The sequence below is a fragment of the Sturnira hondurensis genome, unplaced genomic scaffold (genome assembly GCF_014824575.4).
Source record: "Sturnira hondurensis isolate 20B ecotype Veracruz unplaced genomic scaffold, ASM1482457v3 Scaffold0000880, whole genome shotgun sequence".
In the NCBI taxonomy this organism is placed as follows: Eukaryota; Metazoa; Chordata; class Mammalia; order Chiroptera; family Phyllostomidae; genus Sturnira; species Sturnira hondurensis.
The window spans coordinates 1,261,042-1,283,473 of NW_028073511.1; the positions used below are offsets into that span (position 1 = coordinate 1,261,042).

General features: G+C 45.7%; 1 protein-coding gene across 3 annotated transcripts in view; it reads right to left on the reverse strand.

Moving 5' to 3' along the window:
- Positions 1-22,026, reverse strand: part of MOCS1 (molybdenum cofactor synthesis 1) — a 43,133-nt gene extending 21,107 nt beyond the window's left edge. For all 3 annotated transcript variants that reach the window (XM_037052125.1, XM_037052118.1, XM_037052133.1), the window contains exons 1-3: positions 21,798-22,026; positions 13,739-13,865; positions 12,356-12,523 (exon numbers count right to left, since the gene is read on the reverse strand). In XM_037052125.1, coding sequence (XP_036908020.1) covers positions 12,356-12,523; positions 13,739-13,865; positions 21,798-21,920 — 418 coding nt within the window. In that variant the 5' untranslated portion in view covers positions 21,921-22,026. The remainder of the gene's footprint in view (positions 1-12,355; positions 12,524-13,738; positions 13,866-21,797) is intronic.
- Between the last annotated feature and the right edge of the window lie 406 nt (positions 22,027-22,432).

Genomic DNA, 22,432 nt, shown 5'->3' on the forward strand with positions numbered 1-22,432 from the left:
GAACATATGAGGAAAAACCTATGTTACACATATTCTAGTAAAAATTAAGAAAGTCAGATACAAAGAAAACACTCTAATAACTTCCAGGAAAAAAGAGCATACCACCTGCCAAGAACAAAAAGCGGATTCAGACCTTTCCCAACAGCGTACTGGCTGTAGGAGACAATGTAGGGAAACATAATAAGAAATGAATCTTGAACCTAAAATTTTGTATGCATTCAAATAACATTATTGAATTACTACTACTTTACAACATTATACATTAAACTACCTGGCTTGCCAGATTTAATTAGATTTACTATCCAAATTAGATTCCCCATTTAGACCCACACTGAAAAACTGTTACAGGAAATAAACAAGATGTAAAAGAGATTTAGAAGATGCAACAATTATGGGAGATCAAATACCTCAGTAAAGTTTATTGTTATATTAAAAGATAGTGTGCTTATGAGAGACACAGGGGAAGACTATTTGTGATAATCCACAAGAAAATTCTAGAAAATATCAACAATAAGTGGGTTGGCAAAATCAAGGGCCTACACGTGTGTTAAAATTCTTGTCTTCTTAGGGAGAAGGAGAAATCACTTATTCAAAAGTCAAAAAAGAGAAAAAAAACATATAAAAAGTATGGCAGATAAAAGATTATAGAAACAAGTCCAAATATGTCAATAATCACAGTACAGGTAACTAGAATAACCGGTGAGTTACCAGGTAAACGTCAGAGGTGGTTAAATTTGATTTAAGAAAAAAGCCAAAGTAGCAGCTATGCACTGTTATAAGAGATATTTCTAAAGGATAAGAACACACACAAAAAATTTATAAAGTAAAGCAATGAAAATAGATTGAAGTTTTACTACAGCTATAAGCAAGCTGATACAGCTTTAGTAAAGTAAAAGACATACACAGAGTGTCAGGCCCGATGTGTCGTCATGGAGAGAAACCCACTGCACAGTGATACAGGTTTAATTTATGAAGAAGACAATAACTCTAATCACATGTAAATCTAATAAAATGTCCCCGAGAATATGTAAAATAAAGGGCAATAATACCTCTGAGAGAAATGAACAAATATGCACATTTATTATGGGCAGGCCATGCCGATAGGAAGCCAGTAAAGACAGAGATATAACCAGAAGACTGACCAATAAAATTAACCAGCTGGATCCAAGGAACAGATATAAATATCTCTCTCCAAGAATTAAAGATGTGCCATCCCCTCCAAGCACACATAGAACATTTACAAAACTGCCAATATACGAGACCATAAGATACCTCAATACATTCTAAAAATTACCATGTAGATATATTATCCAAGTACCATATGCTTAAATTATAATTTAATAATAAAAATGTAAATGAAAAATCATCATGTATTTGGAAATTAAAATCATTACTTCTAATAGTTCATGAATGAAAGAACAAATCAAAATAAACTTAACAAATATTTAGAACTAAATATTATAAGAGCAATGGGCTATCCTAGGATGGAAGCAGGAGTAATAAAATAGAATACAAATATACCATAAGAGGTTCAAGATATCCGAATGCTGGTTTGTTGACTAGCACACCAGACAAACCTCTGGCAAAGCTTATCAGGGGGAACAGAGATAAGGCACAAATAAAACACATTAAGAATACAAAAGGACAAAACCGCAAGTAAAACTGAGACTGAAAAGATAATAAGAAAATATTACCAATAGTTTCACACCAATAAATTTGAAAACAGAAATAACAAATGTCTAGAAATAAAAAAAAAACCTACCAAGAAGTACAGAACTTGAATAGTACAATAACTATTCAAAAAATTGAAACAGCAGTTCAAAATCTCCTTTCGAAGAATATGCCAGGCAGAGACAATGTGACAGGTGAGATCAAACTTTCAAAAGTGAGTACCACAGTTTAATACAAACTCTTGCAGATAAAAGAATAGGAGGGAATACTACCTGCTATGGTCTAAATGTTTGTGCCTCCAAACTCACATGTAGAAGACTAATATCCAATATGATGGTATTAAAAGGCAGGGACTTTGGAAGACGATGAGGGTACAGTGATTCACACTCGCGTGAAAAGGATCCCACAGAGCTCCCTAGCTCCTTCTGCCATGTGAAGATGCAATCAGAAGTATTCCACCCAGCCCTGGCTGGTGTAGCTCAGTGGATTGAGCGTGTGCCTGCGAACCACACGATCACGTTTTGATTCTCAGTCAGGGCACATGCCTGGGTTGCAGGCCAGTTCCCAGCAGGGGACTCATGAGAGGCAACCATACATTGATATTTCTCTCCTTCTCTCCTTCCCTTCCCCTCTAAAGATAAATAAATAATTTTTTTTAAAAAAAGCAACCAATGAGCCCTGGCTGGTGTAGCTCAGTGGATTGAGCACGGGCCTGTGAACCACACAATCGTGGTTCGATTCCCAGTCAGGGCACATGCCTGGGTTGCAGGCCAGTTCCCAGCAGGGGACCCACGAGAGGCAACCATACATTGATATTTCTCTCCTTCTTTCCTTCCCTTCCCCTCTAAAGATAAATTAATAAAATAAAAATCCTTTAAAAAAAAAGTATTCCACCCAGAAAGGAGCCCTCACCTGACCATGCTGGCACCTTGATATTCGACTTCCAGTCTCCAGAACTGTGAAAAATAAATGTTTGTTGTCTGTAAGCTACCCAATCTGTGGGATTTTGTTATAGCAGTCTAAATGGACTATTAAGCTTCAAATGACCTAACTCAGTTTTTGAAACTTAAAACCAAAATTATAGAAAGGAAACTTATAAGACTATTTCATTCATGGCTATAAATGCAAAAATGTAAATAAAATTAAAACTACTAAACCTAAAAGTAGATAAATACAAAGTATACCAGGGCTAGGTTGAGTGTATTACAGATTTAATATCAGAAAAGCTATAAATGTCATTCAGAATAGTAAAGAAAAAAATCATAAATTATCAAAACACACATAAAAATGTATAATAAGAAACCTTAGTAAACTAGGAAGGTAGCTTCATTACCTTATAAAAGTTATTGATAAAAATGAATTGTATAAGAAACATCCTAAATGAGGAAACATTAGAGGCAGTTTCATATTACCACTATTATCCAACATTGTACTTAAGATTCTAGATAGTGAAATAGAACAAGAAGAGGAAAGTAAAGGCATACAAATAGAAAAGAAAACATAAATTATCTTTAGTTGCAGATGATATGGTTGCCAGTGTAGAAAACATCAAGTAACCTAAACAGACATATCATTGCACTCAGAAAAGTGAAGTCAATAAACCAACAATAACAGAATGAGAAAATTTAATTTTAAAAATCATGCTGTATCTGTCAGGATCCTAATACAAAATAGAATTCACCCTAGATTGTTAAAATAAAGAGACTTTATTGAAAGGACTACTTACAGAGGTATGGGCAGAATTAGGGACCCCAACAATGAATAAATAGTATAGCACTCAGACTAGCAATATTGGGGACCTACTACTATACTTAGGGCCAAAGAGACATGAAGAGGAGATTAAATTAGGAGTCCAATTAAGTCATCATGGAGGAGAGGCTGCCCAATAGGAGTTCTAGTCCCAGAAGGACTACAGCTATTGTCAAAAACCCAGTGTAGAAATAGTGCAGGAAGCAATAAGAAATAACCTGACCACTGGCTGACCCAACCCACAGGGAACTGAACAGGCAAGAGATCCTGTTGTGCCCTGGGCTCAGCTCCCTGGAGCGAAAAGCAAGGCAAAGGAGGGAGATGGCTTTGGGTCGGTGGGTACATGAACAAAAATGATGTTAATTATCCCCAATTTGACATACAGATTTAATGCAATTAAGTCCCAACAGATACACAAATAATAAACATTCTGAAAAGGGAATTACAAAAATAATCAATATATAATACCATCAAAATAATAAAATGCTTAGAATTAATCAAAGTGAAAGACTTTAAAATCAAAACTTGGCATTGCTGAAAGAAGTTAAAGAAGACATACATAAATAAAAACACATCTCATGTTCATGGGTTGTAAAACTTACTGTTAAGTGTCAATATCACCCAGAGCAATCAACAGAATCAGTACAATCTCTATCAAATTTCCAATGACTTCTTTTGTAGAACTAGAAAAGCCCATTCTAAAATTCATATAGAATATCAAGAGGCCCTGAATAGCCAAAACAATCTTGAAAAAGAACAAAACAGGAGGCCTCACACTTTCTGATTTTAAAACCCATTACAAAGCTACAGTAGTGGAAACTGGTACTGGCATAAAGACTGACACACAGGCCAGTGGAATAGAACGGAGAGACCGGAAATAAATGCTCATATATACAATCAACTGATATTAAGGGGGATGCCAAGACCATTGAATGGGGGAAAGAACAGGGGTTTATTTTTCAACAAATGAGGCTGGGAAAACTGGATATCCACATGCAAAAAAATGAAGTTGGGCCCTTACCTAATACCAATACAAAAATTAACTCAAAGTGGATCAAGGACCTAACACAATAAAACTCTTGGAAGAAATCACAGGGTAAAAGCTTTACAACATTGGATTTAAGTTCAAAGGCACAGGCAACTTCACGTCTTGGATATAAATCCAAAGGCACAGGCAACTAAAGAAAAATGGACTACATGACAATTTTAAAATTTGTACATTAAAAACACTATCCATAGAGTAAAAAGCAACCCACAGAATGAAAGAAAATACTTGCAGATCTATCCAATTATGGATTAATGTCCAGAATAACAGAAAGCTTCTAAAATTCAATAACAACAACAACCAAAAAAAACCTGAGTTCAGAAATGAGCAAAAAACTTGAAAAGATATTTTTCTCAAATAGATATACAAATGACCAATAAGCACATGAAAAGATGTTTAACATCACTAATCATTAAGAAAATGGAAATCAAAACTGTAGTGATACACAACCTCATATCTACTGTGATGGTTACTATCAAAAAAAGTTAAAAATGAGTGTTGGCAAGAATGTGGAGAAATTGGACTCCTTGTCACTGTTGGTGAGAATGTAAATGGTATAATCACTGTGGAAAACAGTATGGAGGTTTCTGAAAAAAATTAAACATAGGACTACCGTATGACCCAGCAATTCGACTTCTCTCTCTTTGAAAGCTGGATCTCACAGAGGTCCTGCTACACCCGGTACATAGCAGCAACATTCACAACAGGTGAAAGTGGAAGCAACCTAAGTTGACCAATGAATGGATTATCAAAATGTGGTATATTCATAAATGGATTCTGCCTTAAACGGAAAGAAAATTCTATAATATGCTATGACATGGATGAACTTTGGGAACATTATGCTAAGTGAAATAAGCCAGTCACAAAAGACACAGACTGTATTACTCCACTTACATGAGGTTCTTAGAGTAGCCAAAAACCATAAAGACAGAAAGTACAATGGTGATTGACAGGGCCTGGGAGAAGAGGGGAGAATCAGGATTTACTGTTTAATAGATGCAGAGTTTCAGACTTACAAGATGAAGAGTTATGACTATGGATGGTGGTTATGGCTATACAACAATGTGAACATATTTAATATTACTGAACTGCATGCCTAAAAGTGGTTAAGACAGTAAATTTTATGTTACATGTATTTTAAAACAATAAAAAACCAAAAATAACCCAACAGAGTTTTCCATGGAAGTTGGTCAGCTGATTCTAAAATTCACATGGACAAAGCTTAGTACAGCTACAGCGCTGCTGGAAAACAAAGAGGCTGCCTGCCCTGCTGGATGGCAGGCGTACCTACCACACAGCGACAGGGACTAAGACTGCATGACACTGGCACAGAGACAGACAAACTAACTGAAAGAACAGAATGGAACGGAAATCAGAGCAATGCCCACCTGGCACATTTATAGAGGAAGTGGAGACTACTCCATACAAAGAAACTAGAAAAAATGATGACTATCTCATGGAAAAAAATAAAATTGGATGCCCCCAAATCACCCAGATGACCTAAGGACTCAAATGTAAAGAAGCAAAATGTTAGATGTTTTAGTGAAAAACCAGGCAGTTGTTCTGACTCTGGATGAGGAGTTTCATTAACAAGATGCAAGAAACACTAACCATAAAAGACAAAACTGATACATTTAAGAACTGCCATTGCTTCAAAGAAGTTACACAAAATGTGGCAATTTTTTTTCAAAATGGGAGAAGACATTTGCAACATAAATAACTTTTACCAAACCAATATGAAAGGGCAAATAACCAATTGAAAAATGGGCAAAAGACCACCTCGTGTTATGCAGAAAAAGAAATATACACACACACACACATATACATATGTGCATATATATACACATGTATTTAATGTGTATATATTTATATGTATATATGTACATATATTTATACACATGTGTATAAAATAAACATATGAAGAGATGACTGACCTCATTCTTAAAGCCGCATAAAGTAACCTTTTACACCTGTTAACTGCCAACAGTCCAGAAGGCAACACTGAGTGCCAGGGCAGATGTGAATTTGAAAGGGTTTCTTAGGCACTGCTGGCAACAGTGTAAATGAACACAACCACTTAATAAAATAATGTCAAATTGTCTTCCAAAGCTACAATTCACATATTCTACAACCCAGCTGTTCCACTTTTAGAGAAACTATACAGCAGGATAACTGAATGGGAATATGTCTAAAGTAGCAAAGTTTATAACACCAAAAATCGGGAAACAATCCAAATGCTCATGACCAACATGACTGTGAGCATTCACGTAAAGAACAGTAGATCACAGAGAAGAGGAATGAACTGCAAACTCGGTGGCATGCATGAACTCCAGTTGTGTCAAAATAGTAAGCTCTGAATGGCTACACACAGTGTGATACTTAAAGTTCAAAGCACTGTATCTCATGTTTAAAAAGCAATGATGAAAACAAAATTTAGGAATGTTTCTCTCAGTAGGGGAGGTACAGGATACAGAAGTCCACATCTGTGGTTAAAAGTTATTGTCAATGTTCTTATCCTCTCCCCGCCACCCCCCCCCAAAATACTGGTGAGGTAGTTGGCTTACCTGGGAATGTATACCATTTTAAAATGTATAAATAAATTAGTATGAATAAAGTAAAACAGGCCATGCATAGACCAATGATGAGACTATCTTATGAACTAAGGATCAACTAGAGTCCATCAAAAATGAAACAAAAACAAAGGTTCGCCCCTTTTTGAAAGTGCTTACTTAATGTTTCCCTATTGCATTGGGCCTCTCATGGACTTTGAAGCTATGAGATCTAGATGCCCCTGTATCTTCATTTCCACAACACAGCGCAAGACGGGTAAGAAGGGAGGGGAAGAGGAAGAAATGGAGGGAGGGAGGAAAGAAAAAAAAAAAGGAAAAGGCTGAAGGACCCAGGGATTCTGAAGATCAGTGAAACTCATCCAACAGTCATAAGTCACTCTTGAAGTTAGGACCCAAAACAAGTGCTCTGCAAACTCCTCCCAAACTATTATAGTTCTTGTGTATTTATTTCCCATTTTCTTACTTCTTTTGGGAAACCTCAAACATTCACTATTCAACACAGCAGCTGTTAGCCACGTATAGCTATTAAATTAATTAAAATGTAACAAAGTTACAAATTCAGTTCCTGGGTCACACCAGCCACATGTCCAAAGCTCAACGTTATTGTGGCTGCTGTCTCCTGTATTGGACGGATGTCCCAGATCGCGAACACTTCTACCACCTGGGAAAACTCTGTTGGACAGCTGCTTAAACCCATCTTGGCTGAAAAGAAGGGGCAGAGGAATGTGTTAACACAGGGGCTGTGTTGGAGGAGTGCCAGTGGGTCTGGGACTTGGCAGAGAGGATCACAGATGACAGCAGACAGGGCCAGGGAGGGCTAACCTGTCTTCCCACAGGAAGTTCTGCAGCACCAGGCCCAAGGCTGACAGCGCTTCAGGCAGGGACCCCAAGAAATCAAGACAGCAGGCTTGAGAAACCTGCCATTGCTTTCACTCTACCCCAGAGTGGGGTTTCTGAAAACTCAAACTTGGGGACAAGTGTTCGTGAACATCTCAGCAGACTGCTGCTCCCTCCCCAGCCCTGCCACTCGGGGCAGTTTCGCTCTGAAGAAGTACCTCGGTCAAGGTACTTCCCCTCTGGGGAAGGTCAGAGGAGCTGGCTGAGAGAGGCCAGTGTTGCAAGCACAGCATCACAGGAATTCAAGACATTGCAGCGGCCACCCCTTTTGGAGTACTGGGGGAGGGGGAGGGCAGTCTTTCCCCATTAACCCACACCCTGGGAGGCAGGAAACAGAACTTAGTTAGCAACATTAAGAAATTTTGTTGCAGCTAGGGCCTTTCCTAACTAGTAAGCCTGGTCTCCCTGCTATCAGCCAGGACAAATGACCACTGACCATCACAGCAGGAAAGCTCTTGAGGTGGAGAATAGCACAGCAGAGGAAACTGAGGCCCACAGTGGGAAAGGAACAGGCACAGGTTCACACGGCCAGGCAGCGACAGAGTGGGAAAGGGCTGACAACGTTCCTGACTCCATTCTTCCCACCATGCAAGACAGCGGCTTCCCTAGAGCGCTCTGCATCCTCAAGTCTGATCAGTCATCCCTCTCTGTCCAGCAGGATGCCCCCCACCCCAACCAACCGTTCTCCTGTGCCCTCTACTTTCCTACAGGCCCTGGTACAAAACACAGGAATTTAAGGTGGAATGACTGCCAGAGGGAAGACAAAGTGGCCTGAAAGAGGGGGCTGGGCCTGGCAGCCAGCCAGGTTTGGCAGGTTCAGCCTTTTCCTGGAACCAAGCCTCCCTTGGAAATGCTGAGGAGCCACCTGAAACAGGGGGTCAGCTCCCCTGGGACAGCTTGCCCAACCCAGTAATAATGGCAGGATCCCAGGCCAAGTGACTAGTGAGGGGTGGAGGGAGCTGGCCATGGGGAAGGAGAAAGGAGAGGACTGTCAGGGCTTCCTGTGCCCCTTCTGGGGGGGTCCCAGGGCACCTGGGCTCCTTGTCAGATGGCAGGCTCCAGCAGCAGCTTCTGTCAATGGACTGTGGGTCCTCGACAGCAGTGTCTGAGGCTCATTGAGCCCCAGCAAATGAAACATAGAGCATAGAGCTTGGGAGAGCCTGCCCAGAGCAGCTGGGGCAGGAGTGGGGGTGAATGGGTAGAAGGCTCTGCAATCAAGAACACAGAACTTATCTTCCTCTGATTTCATTATCTACAATCACATGAGCAAAGGTTTCTTTCTGCCTGATCTTGGGCAGTGCTGAGCATTTGCTTTGCGTTTCCTCCCCATTTCAACACCATAACTTAGGTACTATATCCATCCTAAGGCTTGGATTTTAAAACTTGCCCAAAGGTATGCTGTCAGTAAGAGGCAGAGCAGAGACTCACACGTGGCTGTATCACACTTCAGAGATCACACTTTGAGCCATTCTTCATTCATCCAACACATCTCCGTGAGCACCACCTGTGTGTCAGGTGCTGGGAACGCAGCTGGGAACCAACCCTGCCACAGCTCCCCAAGGGCTCGCTTGCTAGTTAATGGTGGAGAGAGACCATACAAAAAAAATCCATACAGCCAAATAACATAATGTCAAAAAAAGGCAAAAGGCGAGACGGTAAATATTTATTTATGGCTTTGTCAGCAACATGGTCTCTGTCGCAACTCAGCTCTGCAAAGCAGCCATGGGAAATGTGTGAGTGAGAGGTGCAGCTACGTCCCAATAAAACTTCATTAACATGGGAAATATGTGAGTGAGAGGTGCAGCTACGTTCCAATAAAACTTTATTAACAGATAGTAAATTTAGGATTTCATATAATTCTCATGGACACTAAATCCAATCCTTTGGGCTTTTTTTTCAGTCCACAGAAACCTAAGAGCCATTCTTGGCTTGCAGGTCACACAAAAACAGGTGGTAGCCCAGATTCGGCCTGTGGGCTGTAGCTTGCCAACTCCTAGGACAGACAGTGGCTGGACTGTCTATGTGGAAGTGCATTAATACTTTATTTTCTTGTTTTTGAATTATGCTTCAGGTTATAATTTGACATCTGCATAAGGGATGTTACTTTAGAGTGGTCCAGGAAGCCTGAGAGCGTGCGAGGCAGGCAGTAAGCCCTGTGCCCCCGGAAAGGGCATAGCAAGAGTGAAGGCCTGGCACTGTGCCTGAAGCGGGGAGGGAGGAGCAGAGGCCAATCACGGGGGCCTCCAGGCCCCAGGGAGGACTTTAGTCTAAATGTGGTGGTAACGCATAAATAAGTGGAACCAGAAATCAGTGTCTCTCTGTCTCTGTCTCTCCCTGTTCCTTTCTCTCATTAAAGTCAAGAAATACAAATAAATAGATAAATATATGTGATGGCACACCTCTGAGCTCTGGTGCTTAATAGCTTTGTGACCTTGGGCAAGTTATTAAACTTCCCTGTGCCTTATTTCTTAACAAAATGGAATGATAATGGTACCTGTCCCAGAAGGCAGAAGGACCTAGCAAGCACAATGCTCTCAGTGAGACTTCCGCCAAGATGGACGCATAGGTGGAAACACTGTGCCTTCTCCCACAACCAAGTTTGAATACAACAAAGGTTTGGAGAACAAAGACACAGCCAAAGAACAGAAAATTGAATTATATGGAAGTCCGACAACAACTAACCGTTCAACTGGACCGGTAAGAGGGGCGGAGCCAGCAGCAGAGCTGGGTCGGGCAGGACAGATCCCCTGACCTAGGTGAGCAAGTGGCCTGGACCCAGTCAGGGTGTGGGGCAGACTGACCACAGTCGCACATGCGCGCACGGTGAGATGGACCACACAGGCCCCAGGGGGCGAGGGCTGACGGCGGTGGCACACTTGCGTGCAGTGGGACAAAACGCGCGGGCCCCGGTGACGTTGGCAGCTACCGCACCTGTGGCGGCAGCAGCGGGAGGCAGCAGGTGGGATGCCATTGCTCCTCTTTGACCCCGCCCCCACATACAGCATCACAACCCAGAGACTGAGTTGCCCTGCTCTGGTGAACACCTAGGGCTCCTATCCTGCTATGTAACAGGCACAAACAGCCCAAAAGATGGCGCAAGAAGAACTCAAAGTCCCAGAGCCTGTAACTCTCAGCGACCAAGAAATTGCCAGCCTCTCAGAAGCACAATTCAAGACACTGGTGATCAGGATGCTCACAGAACTGGTTGATTTTAGTCACAAATTAGAAGAACATATGAAGGCTAAACTAATTGAAATGAAGGGAGATGTCCAGGAAACAAATAGTGATGGAAAGGAAACTAGGACTCAAATCAATGGAATGGACCAGAAGGAAGAACAAAACATCCAACCAGAAAGGAATGAACAAATGAGAATTCAAAAAAATGAGGAGAGGCTTAGGAACCTCCAGGACATCTTTAAACGTTCCAACATCCGAATTATAGGGGTACCAGAAGGGGGAAAGAAACAGCCACGAGTGGAAAACTTATTTGAACAAATAATAAAGGAGAACTTCCCCAGTCTGGCAAAGGAAATAGACTTCCAGGAAATCCAGGAAGCTCAGAGAGTCCCAAAGAAGTTGGACCCAAGAAGGAACACACCAAGGCACATCATAATTACATTAGCCAAGACCAAAATGAAGGAGAGAATCCTAGAAGCAGCAAGGGATAAGGGGACAGTCACCTACAAAGGAGTACCCATCAGACTGTCAGCGGATTTCTCAAAAGAGACCTTACAGGCAAGAAGGGGCTAGAAAGAAGTATTCCAAGTCATGAAATCCAAAGACCTACAGCCAAGATTGCTCTATCCAGCAAAGCTTTCATTTAGAATGGAAGGGCAGATAAAGTGCTTCTCAGATAAGATCAAATTCAAGGAGTTCATCATCACCAAGCCCTTATTATATGAAATGTTAAAGGGACTTATCTAAGAAAAAGAAGATGAAAAATATGAACAGTGAAAGGACAGCAAACTCAGTTATTAACAACCACACCTAAAACAAAAGCAAACTAAGAGGACAGCTAGATCAGGAGTGGAACCATAGAAATGAAGAACACATGGAGGGTTAGCAACAAGGGAGTGGGAGGAGGAGAAGGGGGGAGAAGGCACAGAAAATAGCATAGATGGTAGGTAGAAAATAGATAGGGGGGAGGGCAAGAGTAGTGTGGGAAATATAGAATCTAAAGAACTTGAGACACATGGTTATAAACTAAGTGGGGGAGAATGGTGGGGGAGGGAGTGTGCGGGTGGAGGGGAATGAAGGGGGGGAATAGAACAACTGTAATGGTATAATCAATAAAATATATTTTTAAAAAACAAAAATAAAACCACAATGCTCTCAGTGAACGTTAGCTGCCAATATCAACATTGGAGTTTGGCGGGATGAGACGAGAGCTGGGAGGAGCGGGGACAGCGTTCACCCAACTCACCCACAATGTCCACCACGTCCGGCCGGATGAGCGGCTCTCCGCCCGTCAGCCGGATCTTGTCGGTGCCCTCTTTCACAAAGAGCCGTGCGAGTGTCAAGATCTCCGCTGTGGTCAGCAAGTTGGCCTTGGGGGTCAGAGGGACACCCTCCGCAGGCATGCAGTACTGACCTGCAGGGAAGGGATGGGGAGGGATGACAGCAGTCATACCGATAACATGTCCTGTCCCAAAGCCCTACCAGGCCAGAACTTTCTCCTGGACCCCACCCAGACAGTGAGGAGAGTCCTCGCCAAATATGAGGCAGTACAGACCCTAGGCCAGATTCTCTCTGGGCCTAAGAAATGGTAGCAGTCGGGGAGCTGAGAGTCGCAGTTAAAGATAACTAGGCAGATGTCAGAGACTGGCTTGATAGAGGGAGTCGCCAAGATGCTGATTCCGCAGTGCTAGGCACGGCCTGCCTGGAGGGCCAGGCTCCTAGGCCCTTTCCTTCTGGCACTATTCACCCTTTTTCATTTCATCTAGTTTTGGCGAATAAAGCCTGTGTGTTCACCATGGGAAAAAAAGGCTATGAAGGATTCTCTGGCCTAGTAAAAGCCGCTGTTCTCTGCAGCTACAAGTGTTCTTGTGAACAGCCTATTTCAGGTTATTGTCAGTGCGGTCCTATAGGTTGGGAAACTCCGGTACTACATGTTCAGGGCGAGGCAGCAGCATGGGGTGAATGAGGTGAGCCCTGGCAGGTGAAGGGGAGCCATCCCCACCATCAGTTCCAGTGGTACCGTGTTATCAAGGATTGGGCAAGATCTGTTAGAAGATCATTTAGCCAAATAGTGAAGGGTCCAGAATTGGTATTTTAAGACTAAACAGAACATGTAAGAATATCAGTACTGCATGGAGTAAGTATTGTTTGGTTAAATTTACTATACACACATATTTATTGAGCCATAAAGTAAATACATTTCTATCATGACCTACAGAGAAAGGAAGGAAGGGAGGAAGGGAGGGGCCAACAAACTTCACACAGCAGTGGATACAGCCCACAGTGGTCTATAGGAGACCATGAAACAAGGACTGTGGATCTCACATGTTTATAGTGTCTAGTGTGGCCTGACCTTTGGGCACTTCGGGGCGACAGGAGCGGGGAAGAAAGAACACTGAAGAGTGAGAGACCCAGATCCAATCTCAGTCCTAAACACAACAGCAATTCTGTTATCAACTCTGATCCCAGTAGAACCAGTTTCCAGGATCATAAAACCTAACTGAGACCCTAATCTTGCCCCTGTGGGGAAGGTAGACAGAGGAACTGGGAGGACTGAGAAGGATTTCTGACATGGGGAGATTTCGGCAGGGCAGCAGGAGCCCAAAGAGGGCCTGGGAAGCAGACTCACATCTGAGGTTGCACTTCTCCGTGAGGGAGATCCGCAGGTAGCTGTGATGGCGGCCAAAGCTGTCAGTGAGGAAGGCAGAGAAGGGGGCTGCAGACTCCCTCAGAAACTGCCTCCGCCTGGACAGCTCCTGCAAGGACAGGGTGGGGAGGAAACTTAGAGGAGTGGGGCTAGGAAAGCCCACTTCCAGGGCGTAGCCCGCCTCCCACTGCTGCCCCCCATCTCTGACTCTGTGCAGCAGCACCTCTCACCTTTCCATCCATGTGAGTTCTGCAGTCCTGGGGGAGCTGGAACTGGCCCTCATCCACAGGCTGGCCTGAGGGAAGGACCTGTCCCCAGTCCCTGACACCCATGGGGGAGCGGGACCTCTGCAGGGCATGCCCACNGCTGTCAGTGAGGAAGGCAGAGAAGGGGGCTGCAGACTCCCTCAGAAACTGCCTCCGCCTGGACAGCTCCTGCAAGGAAAGGGTGGGGAGGAAACTTAGAGGAGTGGGGCTAGGAAAGCCCACTTCCAGGGCGTAGCCCGCCTCCCACTGCTGCCCCCCATCTCTGACTCTGTGCAGCAGAACCTCTAACCTTTCCATCCATGTGAGTTCTGCAGTCCTGGGGGAGCTGGAACTGGCCCTCATCCACAGGCTGGCCTGAGGGAAGGACCTGTCCCCAGTCCCTGACACCCATGGGGGAGCGGGACCTCTGCAGGGCATGCCCACCCCTCCCTCAAAGGAAGCCTCTCCAGGAACAAATATCTCCAGTATCTCTTGGGCAGGTCACTGGGAGAGAACATGCCACTTGGTACTTGGCAACCATGCCAGCCGGCAAGCAGGTCCAGAAAGAAGGAGGGAGGGAGGGAGGAACTGAGAGGGACAGTGGCACCGTACCGCCCTGCCTGGGACTTGATGAGCCACCTCTCCAACCAAGGCCTCCCATTCCTTCCCTTTACAATGGGAGACAGAGGGGGCTCAAAGCAAAATCACTAACTCTGGGGCTGGGTGTTACACAAGCTGCCTCCCCCTTGACTATCCCCCAGTTGGCTGGGCTCCCCCAGGCATCCCGGCTGCTTGGGAGGATCCAACAGGACAAGCCATCAGGAGCAGCTGGGAAGGCTCCCCTCACACAGAAGGCCTTTGGAGCAAGGACAGCACAGCCAAGGAGACCAGCAGCCGCCAGGAAGGCAGAATAAAGGGGCTGGAATGACCATGCAGAGATTACTTGCCCCACCCATTGCCAGAAGGAAGAATTATGTACCCATTGTCTGAGGCCTAAAGGGGAGGGGGCTGCTGGAGGTCCCCTGCAAGGCCCAAACTCCTGCTGGGAGAGAAGGGCAGCGGCCAACCTCACCTCTTCCAAAGTATGGTCTAGTCTGACCTCGGGCCTTGAAAGCTAAACCCTGGATCAAGACAGATGCTGATGAGATCATCACTGCAAGAAGGAACATTTTTGCAAAGCATCTCAAAGTTCCCCCAAATGTTCTCTGTTCAAGTCCCACACCTTCCCCATAAAGGATTATTAGAACTAAGACTTGGCTTCCAAGAATACCCCTGGCATGCCAGGTCTTCTGATTCCAAGTTATAAATTCTTTTGTCTAACTCCATAGGGTGAGTCAGAAGATACATGGGACAGTCCACCAGATGAGTAGAAGTCATTTCTTTGGAATCTTTATAACAAAGAAATCATGACCTTGGCAGTCATCCATAAGGTCTATGGATGGGGCTCTGGACTGGGGACAAGAAGCCCTAGTTTCTGGGCCAGGTGTGACCTTACATACTGGGGAAGGTCCTTCCCTAATCCTCAAGGCCTGTTTTCCCAGTTGCAAAATGAAGAGAGAATAATGGGCTAAGTAAGGGAAGGGGAGGGAAGCTGGTAGGTAAACACCTAGGATTATGATGATTGTATAACCAAAGAAAGCAGAAGGGCTCAGGCACTCTTGAAATCCAAGGTAACTGTTCACCAGCACCCAGGAGGGAGAAACATTTACTTCAGTGACCTCCTCAGCCCTGGCTGTACGTTAGAACCATTTGGAGAGCTTAAGAAAAATATCCCTTTGGAGATGAACTGAATTTGATTTCTGAGCATTTGAGTTCTTATCTCTCCAATGGCCACAAATTGGTTCAGGAGACAGAGGGAGAGGAGAAGTGAGAGAGTGTGTGTGTGTGTGTGTGTGTGTGTGGTGGGGGGGTGGTCCTTCCATTCAACTGACCTCACTCTGCCCACACTGAGACCAGTTGCCTGCGTCCCCGGAGAAACCCTGCTCACAGTCATGTCAAATAAGCAGCAGTCATTTCTCTGAACTGCAGTCTGCTGACCCTAACAGTGCCTTCCTCCCTCCCTCCCTACCCCCTGCCTTTCCACTGGTAGTCTTGGGGGTGGGGCAGGGACACTCTAGAGCCAAGAGTCCCATTGGCTGCCTGAGTCCAAGAGGTCAGATATCTGGGAATCCAGATTTGTGGCACTGTTGCACCTGCTCCTCCGTCCACACTATTTGCAATTCATTAATTTGTTACCCCAAAAGCTATCTCCAGACTTGCCAAGATGCCTGGGCTTGGTCCTCATCTTAACACACAGGGGAGGTGGCTGGGTGAAGGAGGAGCCAAAATAAATCCAGGAATTGGGAACAAGTAGAGGACCAAGGCATATGACTCAGCAGAAAATCAGAGAGCAAGCACTGCAGTGGGGCAACCAAGAATTGAATTAGGTACTCTGTCCGGGCCACGGGAGGAGTGGGCTGGATTTCAGTGCTGAGATCTGGAGTGACCTTATCTAGATTCATTCAGACTGTACTGCCAGTACCTGACCCACCCTTCTACACACACACACACACACACACACANGGCGGTCCTTCCATTCAACTGACCTCACTCTGCCCACACTGAGACCAGTTGCCTGCGTCCCCGGAGAAACCCTGCTCACAGTCATGTCAAATAAACAGCAGTCATTTCTCTGAACTGCAGTCTGCTGTAACCCTAACAGTGCCTTCCTCCCTCCCTCCCCACCCCCTGCCTTTCCACTGGTAGTCTTGGGGGTGGGGCAGGGACACTCTAGAGCCAAGAGTCCCATTGGCCGCCTGAGTCCAAGAGGTCAGATATCTGGGAATCCAGATTTGTGGCACTGTTGCACCTATTTGCAATTCATTAATTTGTTACCCCAAAAGCTATCTCCAGACTTGCCAAGATGCCTGGGCCTGGCCCTCATCTTAACACACAGGGGAGGTGGCTGGGTGAAGGAGGAGCCAAAATAAATCCAGGAATTGGGAACAAGTAGAGGACCAAGGAATATGACTCAGCAGAAAATCAGAGAGCAAGCACTGCAGTGGGGCAACCAAGAATTGAATTAGGTACTCTGTCCGGGCCACGGGAGGAGTGGGCTGGATTTCAGTGCTGAGATCTGGAGTGACCTTATCTAGATTCATTCAGACTGTACTGCCAGTACCTGACCCACCCTTCTACACACACACACACACACACACACACACACACACACACTCCTCCTCTCCGATATTAACAAGCTTCATCCCTGCCTCTTTTTCTCCTCTATCACTGCACGACCTACTTTTACTTCTAGATTTTTTTCCTTTGCCTTATATCCCCTAGAGCAAAAACCAGCATTGCCAGTCAAATGAGCCCAGGACTCAGAGGGAATTGCACCAGGCAGGGTAGATAGCAAAGTCTCTCAGCCAGGAGGGCTGGACATATCAGAAGTAGGAGGCCCTCGGCTGCTCATATTCACAGGGCCTCAGCCCGTGCCAGGCTGCTTCCCCTTGTGGGAAGCCCTCCTGCACACCTCCATATCCTGGTGTCTACACAGCATGTCGGTAGCAAGTGGCAAACTGTGTCAATGAACACATAGGCAGGTCCCTAATTCCACAGAGAAAGGCAGTGTGTGCAAAACTCCAGTTACACTGGGGTCACCATTCGCTTCCAGGCTGGACTCCACTATTAAAATGGTTTAGGCTACCTGGTACAGTGATTCTCAACTCCTCTGGCACATCAAAATCACCTGAAGAGTTAAGTGCTGATGCCAGAGCCCCACCAAAGACTCTGACTCAACTGCTCTGGGATGTGCCCAGCTTTGCTTTTTTGTCTGAAGTCCTTCAGCAGGAACTCCTTCCTGCTCTGCAGCAGGGGCTGAGAACCAGGGCCCAGCCACACCAGGAAAAGGTGCTGTTTTACTCCAGGGGTAGTTGGGAGTAGCTAAACCTGAATTACAAGTTTGGCCCTGTTACCACAGCCTTTGAGCTAAATTCTTTAAGCCTTAGTTTTCTCATCCATAAAGTGTGGATAAAAACTCTACCTAACTCAATGGGAGGTGTTCCTGGCAGAGTAGGCATTAAATATGTGACTCCTGGCATTTTCTTAAAATAACTTCTACATACATATATTCAGTCATCAAACAATTTTTTCACGAGGAGCACTAGCTGTCTGTGCTGTGACTAGTCTTCCCACCTTTGTTGGCTCCCTCAGTTCTGCAAGATGGGCCACAACTGGGATTTCCAACCTGCTGTCATGCACCCAAAGCAGGGCAATGGTGTCTGTGCCCCTCCAGGACCACCAATACTAGTGTGACTAACCAGGTACTCAGCAGCCCACCACCTGGTTGTCTTGTCTCCCTGCCCAGTACAGACTGGGATGGAGAAGGGGGTGGGGGATGGTGGTATAAAGGAACTAAGTGCCTCCCCTAGCTGTTATTCACTAACCTTGGGCATTTAATTTCAATGCTAAAGTCCAGCCCCCAAAGAGCTCCACAATATATACTGAGTAGTAGGGTTATTTAAGAGAAAAAGTAGGTGCCAAACTCAAACATGACTGGCCCTGACTGACCTGCTATTTGTGGTGATGTATATCACGGGTGCCTCAAAATTAACCTCTGATATGAGAGAGGACTTAGGCCTAGCACCTGCCTCTCCCTCCTCCCCACCCTAAGTGTGAAGTCTTCACATCTCTGGTTCCTGACAAGGAATGACACACTTTACCAGAGCAAATTTTTAAAGACCTAGGCAGGCTGCGAGTTAAGAAAACACACAGCTATCCCTCTGTCTTCTTTCCCTCCATGTGTCCTGCCCTAGGCCAGGCCCTGCTGTCCCCTCCTACCTTCTCCTATGCTGGGTTCCTTCCTCCATAACCCCCTCTCCAACATCTTTTCTTTCCAGCCCTTTGCACAGCTGGATGCCTTGGTCTTGCAGAGTCCCTCTCCCCGCTGCCCCAGGCAGCAGGCCCGGGACTTGAGGCCAGCCCTCTGTTGCCCCAACGAAGCCTGAATTGGAGCCTTAGGGGGAAAAAGAGGGGTTCAGTACTTCTGGACTGCGGTAAGCCCTATACAGAAGACAGTCTGGGCTACCCCAATAGCCATGGCAGGTAGCTGTCTCCCGGTCTTACCTCCCCACTGAGCCACCCACCCCGACTTCCCCTTTCTATGTGTAGAAGCTGCTCAGCCTATCCTCGGACAACACGCCAAGCCTCCTTTCCACTGTCCTCACAGCCAGCTCCCACTCCACTCCTCACATCTCTCTTACACCCACACCCTAACCACAAAATATTATCTACCCAGTGGCTTTCCTGTCTATCTCTCCAAGCAACCCCCTATCCCAAACCAGAGGGCCAAGGCCCTGTGGGGATTGTGGGAACAGGTATTCTGCAGGAAGGGAAAGGGGGAGAGGGGTCCCAGGCACCATCCCCCGCCCTGCTCTAGCCAACGGGCAAGCTCTGAGGATAGGCTGAGTATACACACATACACATACACATACATATATCTGCAGACTTGTCTCACCTGAGTCTCTTAAAGACAGTCTGTGCCCTCCTCCCACTGTCTAAACATGGGCTGGTTCAACCCTCTGGTTTTAAAGACCTGAAGAGGGAAGAAATGCCCACTCCAGGGGCCAGGTAAAATTAGAGGCAGAGCAAAGGTGAAAACTTGGGCTTCCTTTCCTGTGCTTTCCTATGATTTGTGCCCCCTCACTAGTTGGATCCCAAAAAGCCAAAAATATCTGCTGACTTCAGTGCCTGCAGACTAGTGTTAAACACTATGGGGAAATTCCAAGAAAGGTGGGCAGCATCCAGCACTCAAGGAACAACCTGTCTGCTGAAGATAACCCTAGTGAGGAGCATCCAAGACGGGAGGTCTGTGATCAAACAGCTGACAGAATGACTATCTTCAATGTCCATGTAGGAGGGGACTGAAAGGAGACAGCACCACCAATGGCAATGAAGATAATAATAACCACAAAAAATGCATACTTAACCTGGCACTTACATGTGTCAGGTTTTGTTCTAAGTATGCATGTATATACATTAACTCCTTGAATCCCTATAACACCCTATGGAGCAGACACTATTATTCCCACTTCACACATGAGAAGAAGACAGAGCACTGAGAGGTGAAGTTCACACACCTAGCATGTGGGGAGGCTGGGATTCAAATCCAGGCATTCTGTTCCAGAGTCCCTGCTCTTACCTGCTAATTATAGCTCCTCCCACATTGTAAGGAACGAGAGGGGAATGAAATATCAACATTTTATGTAAAAACATGGCCTGACCCTGCACATTTATGACTCATCTCATTCCCTTCACAGTAGTATAGGACCTGGTTGTAGGATGATCAGCTCCCTCTTTCAAGATACACTTCTCCAACTGTGCCCCAAAGGAGTTAAACAATCTTGGCCTCTCCGTTTTGAAAAGGAGTATATAGGGAGTCATAGAGTAAGTGGGTATCTTTTTTCTCTCCCCTGTTCTCCCCACAGGCACTAGAGCAGGAGTGTCCAAATTGCAGCCCGTGGGCCACATGTGGCTCAGGAGGGCTATGAATTCGGCCCAACACAAAATTGTAAATTTACTTAACACATTATGAGATATTTTTGTGATTACGTGTCACAATGTATTTAATGTGTAGCCCAAAATAACTTCTTCTTCCAGTGTGGTGAGGACACCAAAAGATTGGACACTCCTACCAGAATTTGAATTCCCCTTTGCAGCCCTATCACTCCAGGGAAGTTGGCATCGATAAGTCCTCCCACCTGAAACACAGACTCCATGACTTACTCTGAGGCCTAAAGCACTTAGTACAGGCACCACTGACAGAGGCAGGTAGAAGAAGAAACTTCCCCTTTCCTGAACTGTTTAAAGATCTCTCAGCAATCTTTGCTTCCCTATTTTTCCCTCAGTGGAGTTCAGGAGTCAAAGATACTGGAAAACTTCACTTGCCAGCAACTGGGCCTGCTTCTCTGACTATCCCAGAGGAGAAGGCAAGCTAGGCTCCCTGTCACTGGGCAGTGGCTGTGGGAGTGGTGGTGGGAGCATGATCAACGAACTCCAGGACACTAAGCCTTGTTCTGGGAGACGGAAGACTGGATGGGTTTAAAAATGAGGTTCCACCACATAAAAAGAGATGTTTCTCCCAAAATTATTCTCTGAACATGTGCACAAAAGAACCACAGACCTAAAACTTATAAGCATCTCTCTGAGGGTGCTGTTCAGGGCTGAGGGCGCCGATCCCAACCCTCAAGAGACATGGGAATCCCTAACGTGGAAAAGCCCAGGTCCTTCTCTGGGCTGCTCTAAAATGCGGCTGAACCCTCCAGAGGGAAATAAAAATGAAACAGGAAACCAATCAGAGCCCTGTGACTTCCGAAGTGACAACTATCAGTGGCACCAAGGTGATACTTTTAGTGTCACACCTCACAGCAGGGTGTCACAAGAACTCCCGATCATACACAGACGACCTCGGCTAGGGGATGGGGAGGAAGAGGTTGAGTGTGTGAGGCGGGGCTGAGAGGGGTACTAGTAAGATCTCACAGGACCCAGGGTCCTACCACCTGCTCTCATCTCGAGCAGCCACTCACTCCTAGTGGGGGTTGCACGGCCGGATGGGCGGGGAGGTTTTTAAAGCAAGACCCCAAAGAGCGAACCCCCTCCCCCATCCTGGTGGAAGTACCAGAAGAGACTGGGCAGCCTAGAGAACATCATTCCACTCCTCTTCCCACCCCATTTAAGCCACGGGGAGCCCCTCCCAGAGGCAGCGACCTCAGACAGGCGGGGCTTTATAAGGGGCAAGATGAAGACACCGGCGGGCTCACCTCCGCTGCAGACTGGGAAGGCTCCCTGGGGTGGGGCTGCGTCACCGGAGCCCCTGAGCTGCAGCCCCGGACACTGGACTTCAGGACCCGCCGCAGCATCCGGGACACCGGCTGCATGGCCATCAAGCCTGTTGGCCTGGTCGAGAGTCCCCTGAGTACGCTAGGAAATTCAGGAGCACTCCAGCCCCGGCCTCGCTGCCCTGGGTCATCACCGCAGGGGCGGGGTGGGGCGGGGGCGGGGCCCATGCAGCCAATGGGCGAGAGCTCCGCGCTGCGCTGCCTTCCGGGAGTTGTAGTCCACGCCCTACGCTCTGGTCCTAGGTAGGGTAAGACATTCCTGGGCTTGGAAAGCAGGAGTTCAAACTCAAAGGAGATTCCACGGCTTTTTCTGCAGGCTACTCTGGCTGCTGTGGTCCGGTGCTTAGGTCGTGGTGTGACTGACATAAAGTACTGTAGGCAGAGCAGGACTAGGGCCAGGTGAATAAACATCGCTTTGGGCACAAAATTTAACATGGTGCCCAAAAAGTATGTTATCAAGCGAAATAATATTTTAATGCAATATTTTGAAAAGTCAGAATCAATGCCAAAAATTCATAGGGAATAAAATATCAACATTTTATGGAAAAACATGGTCT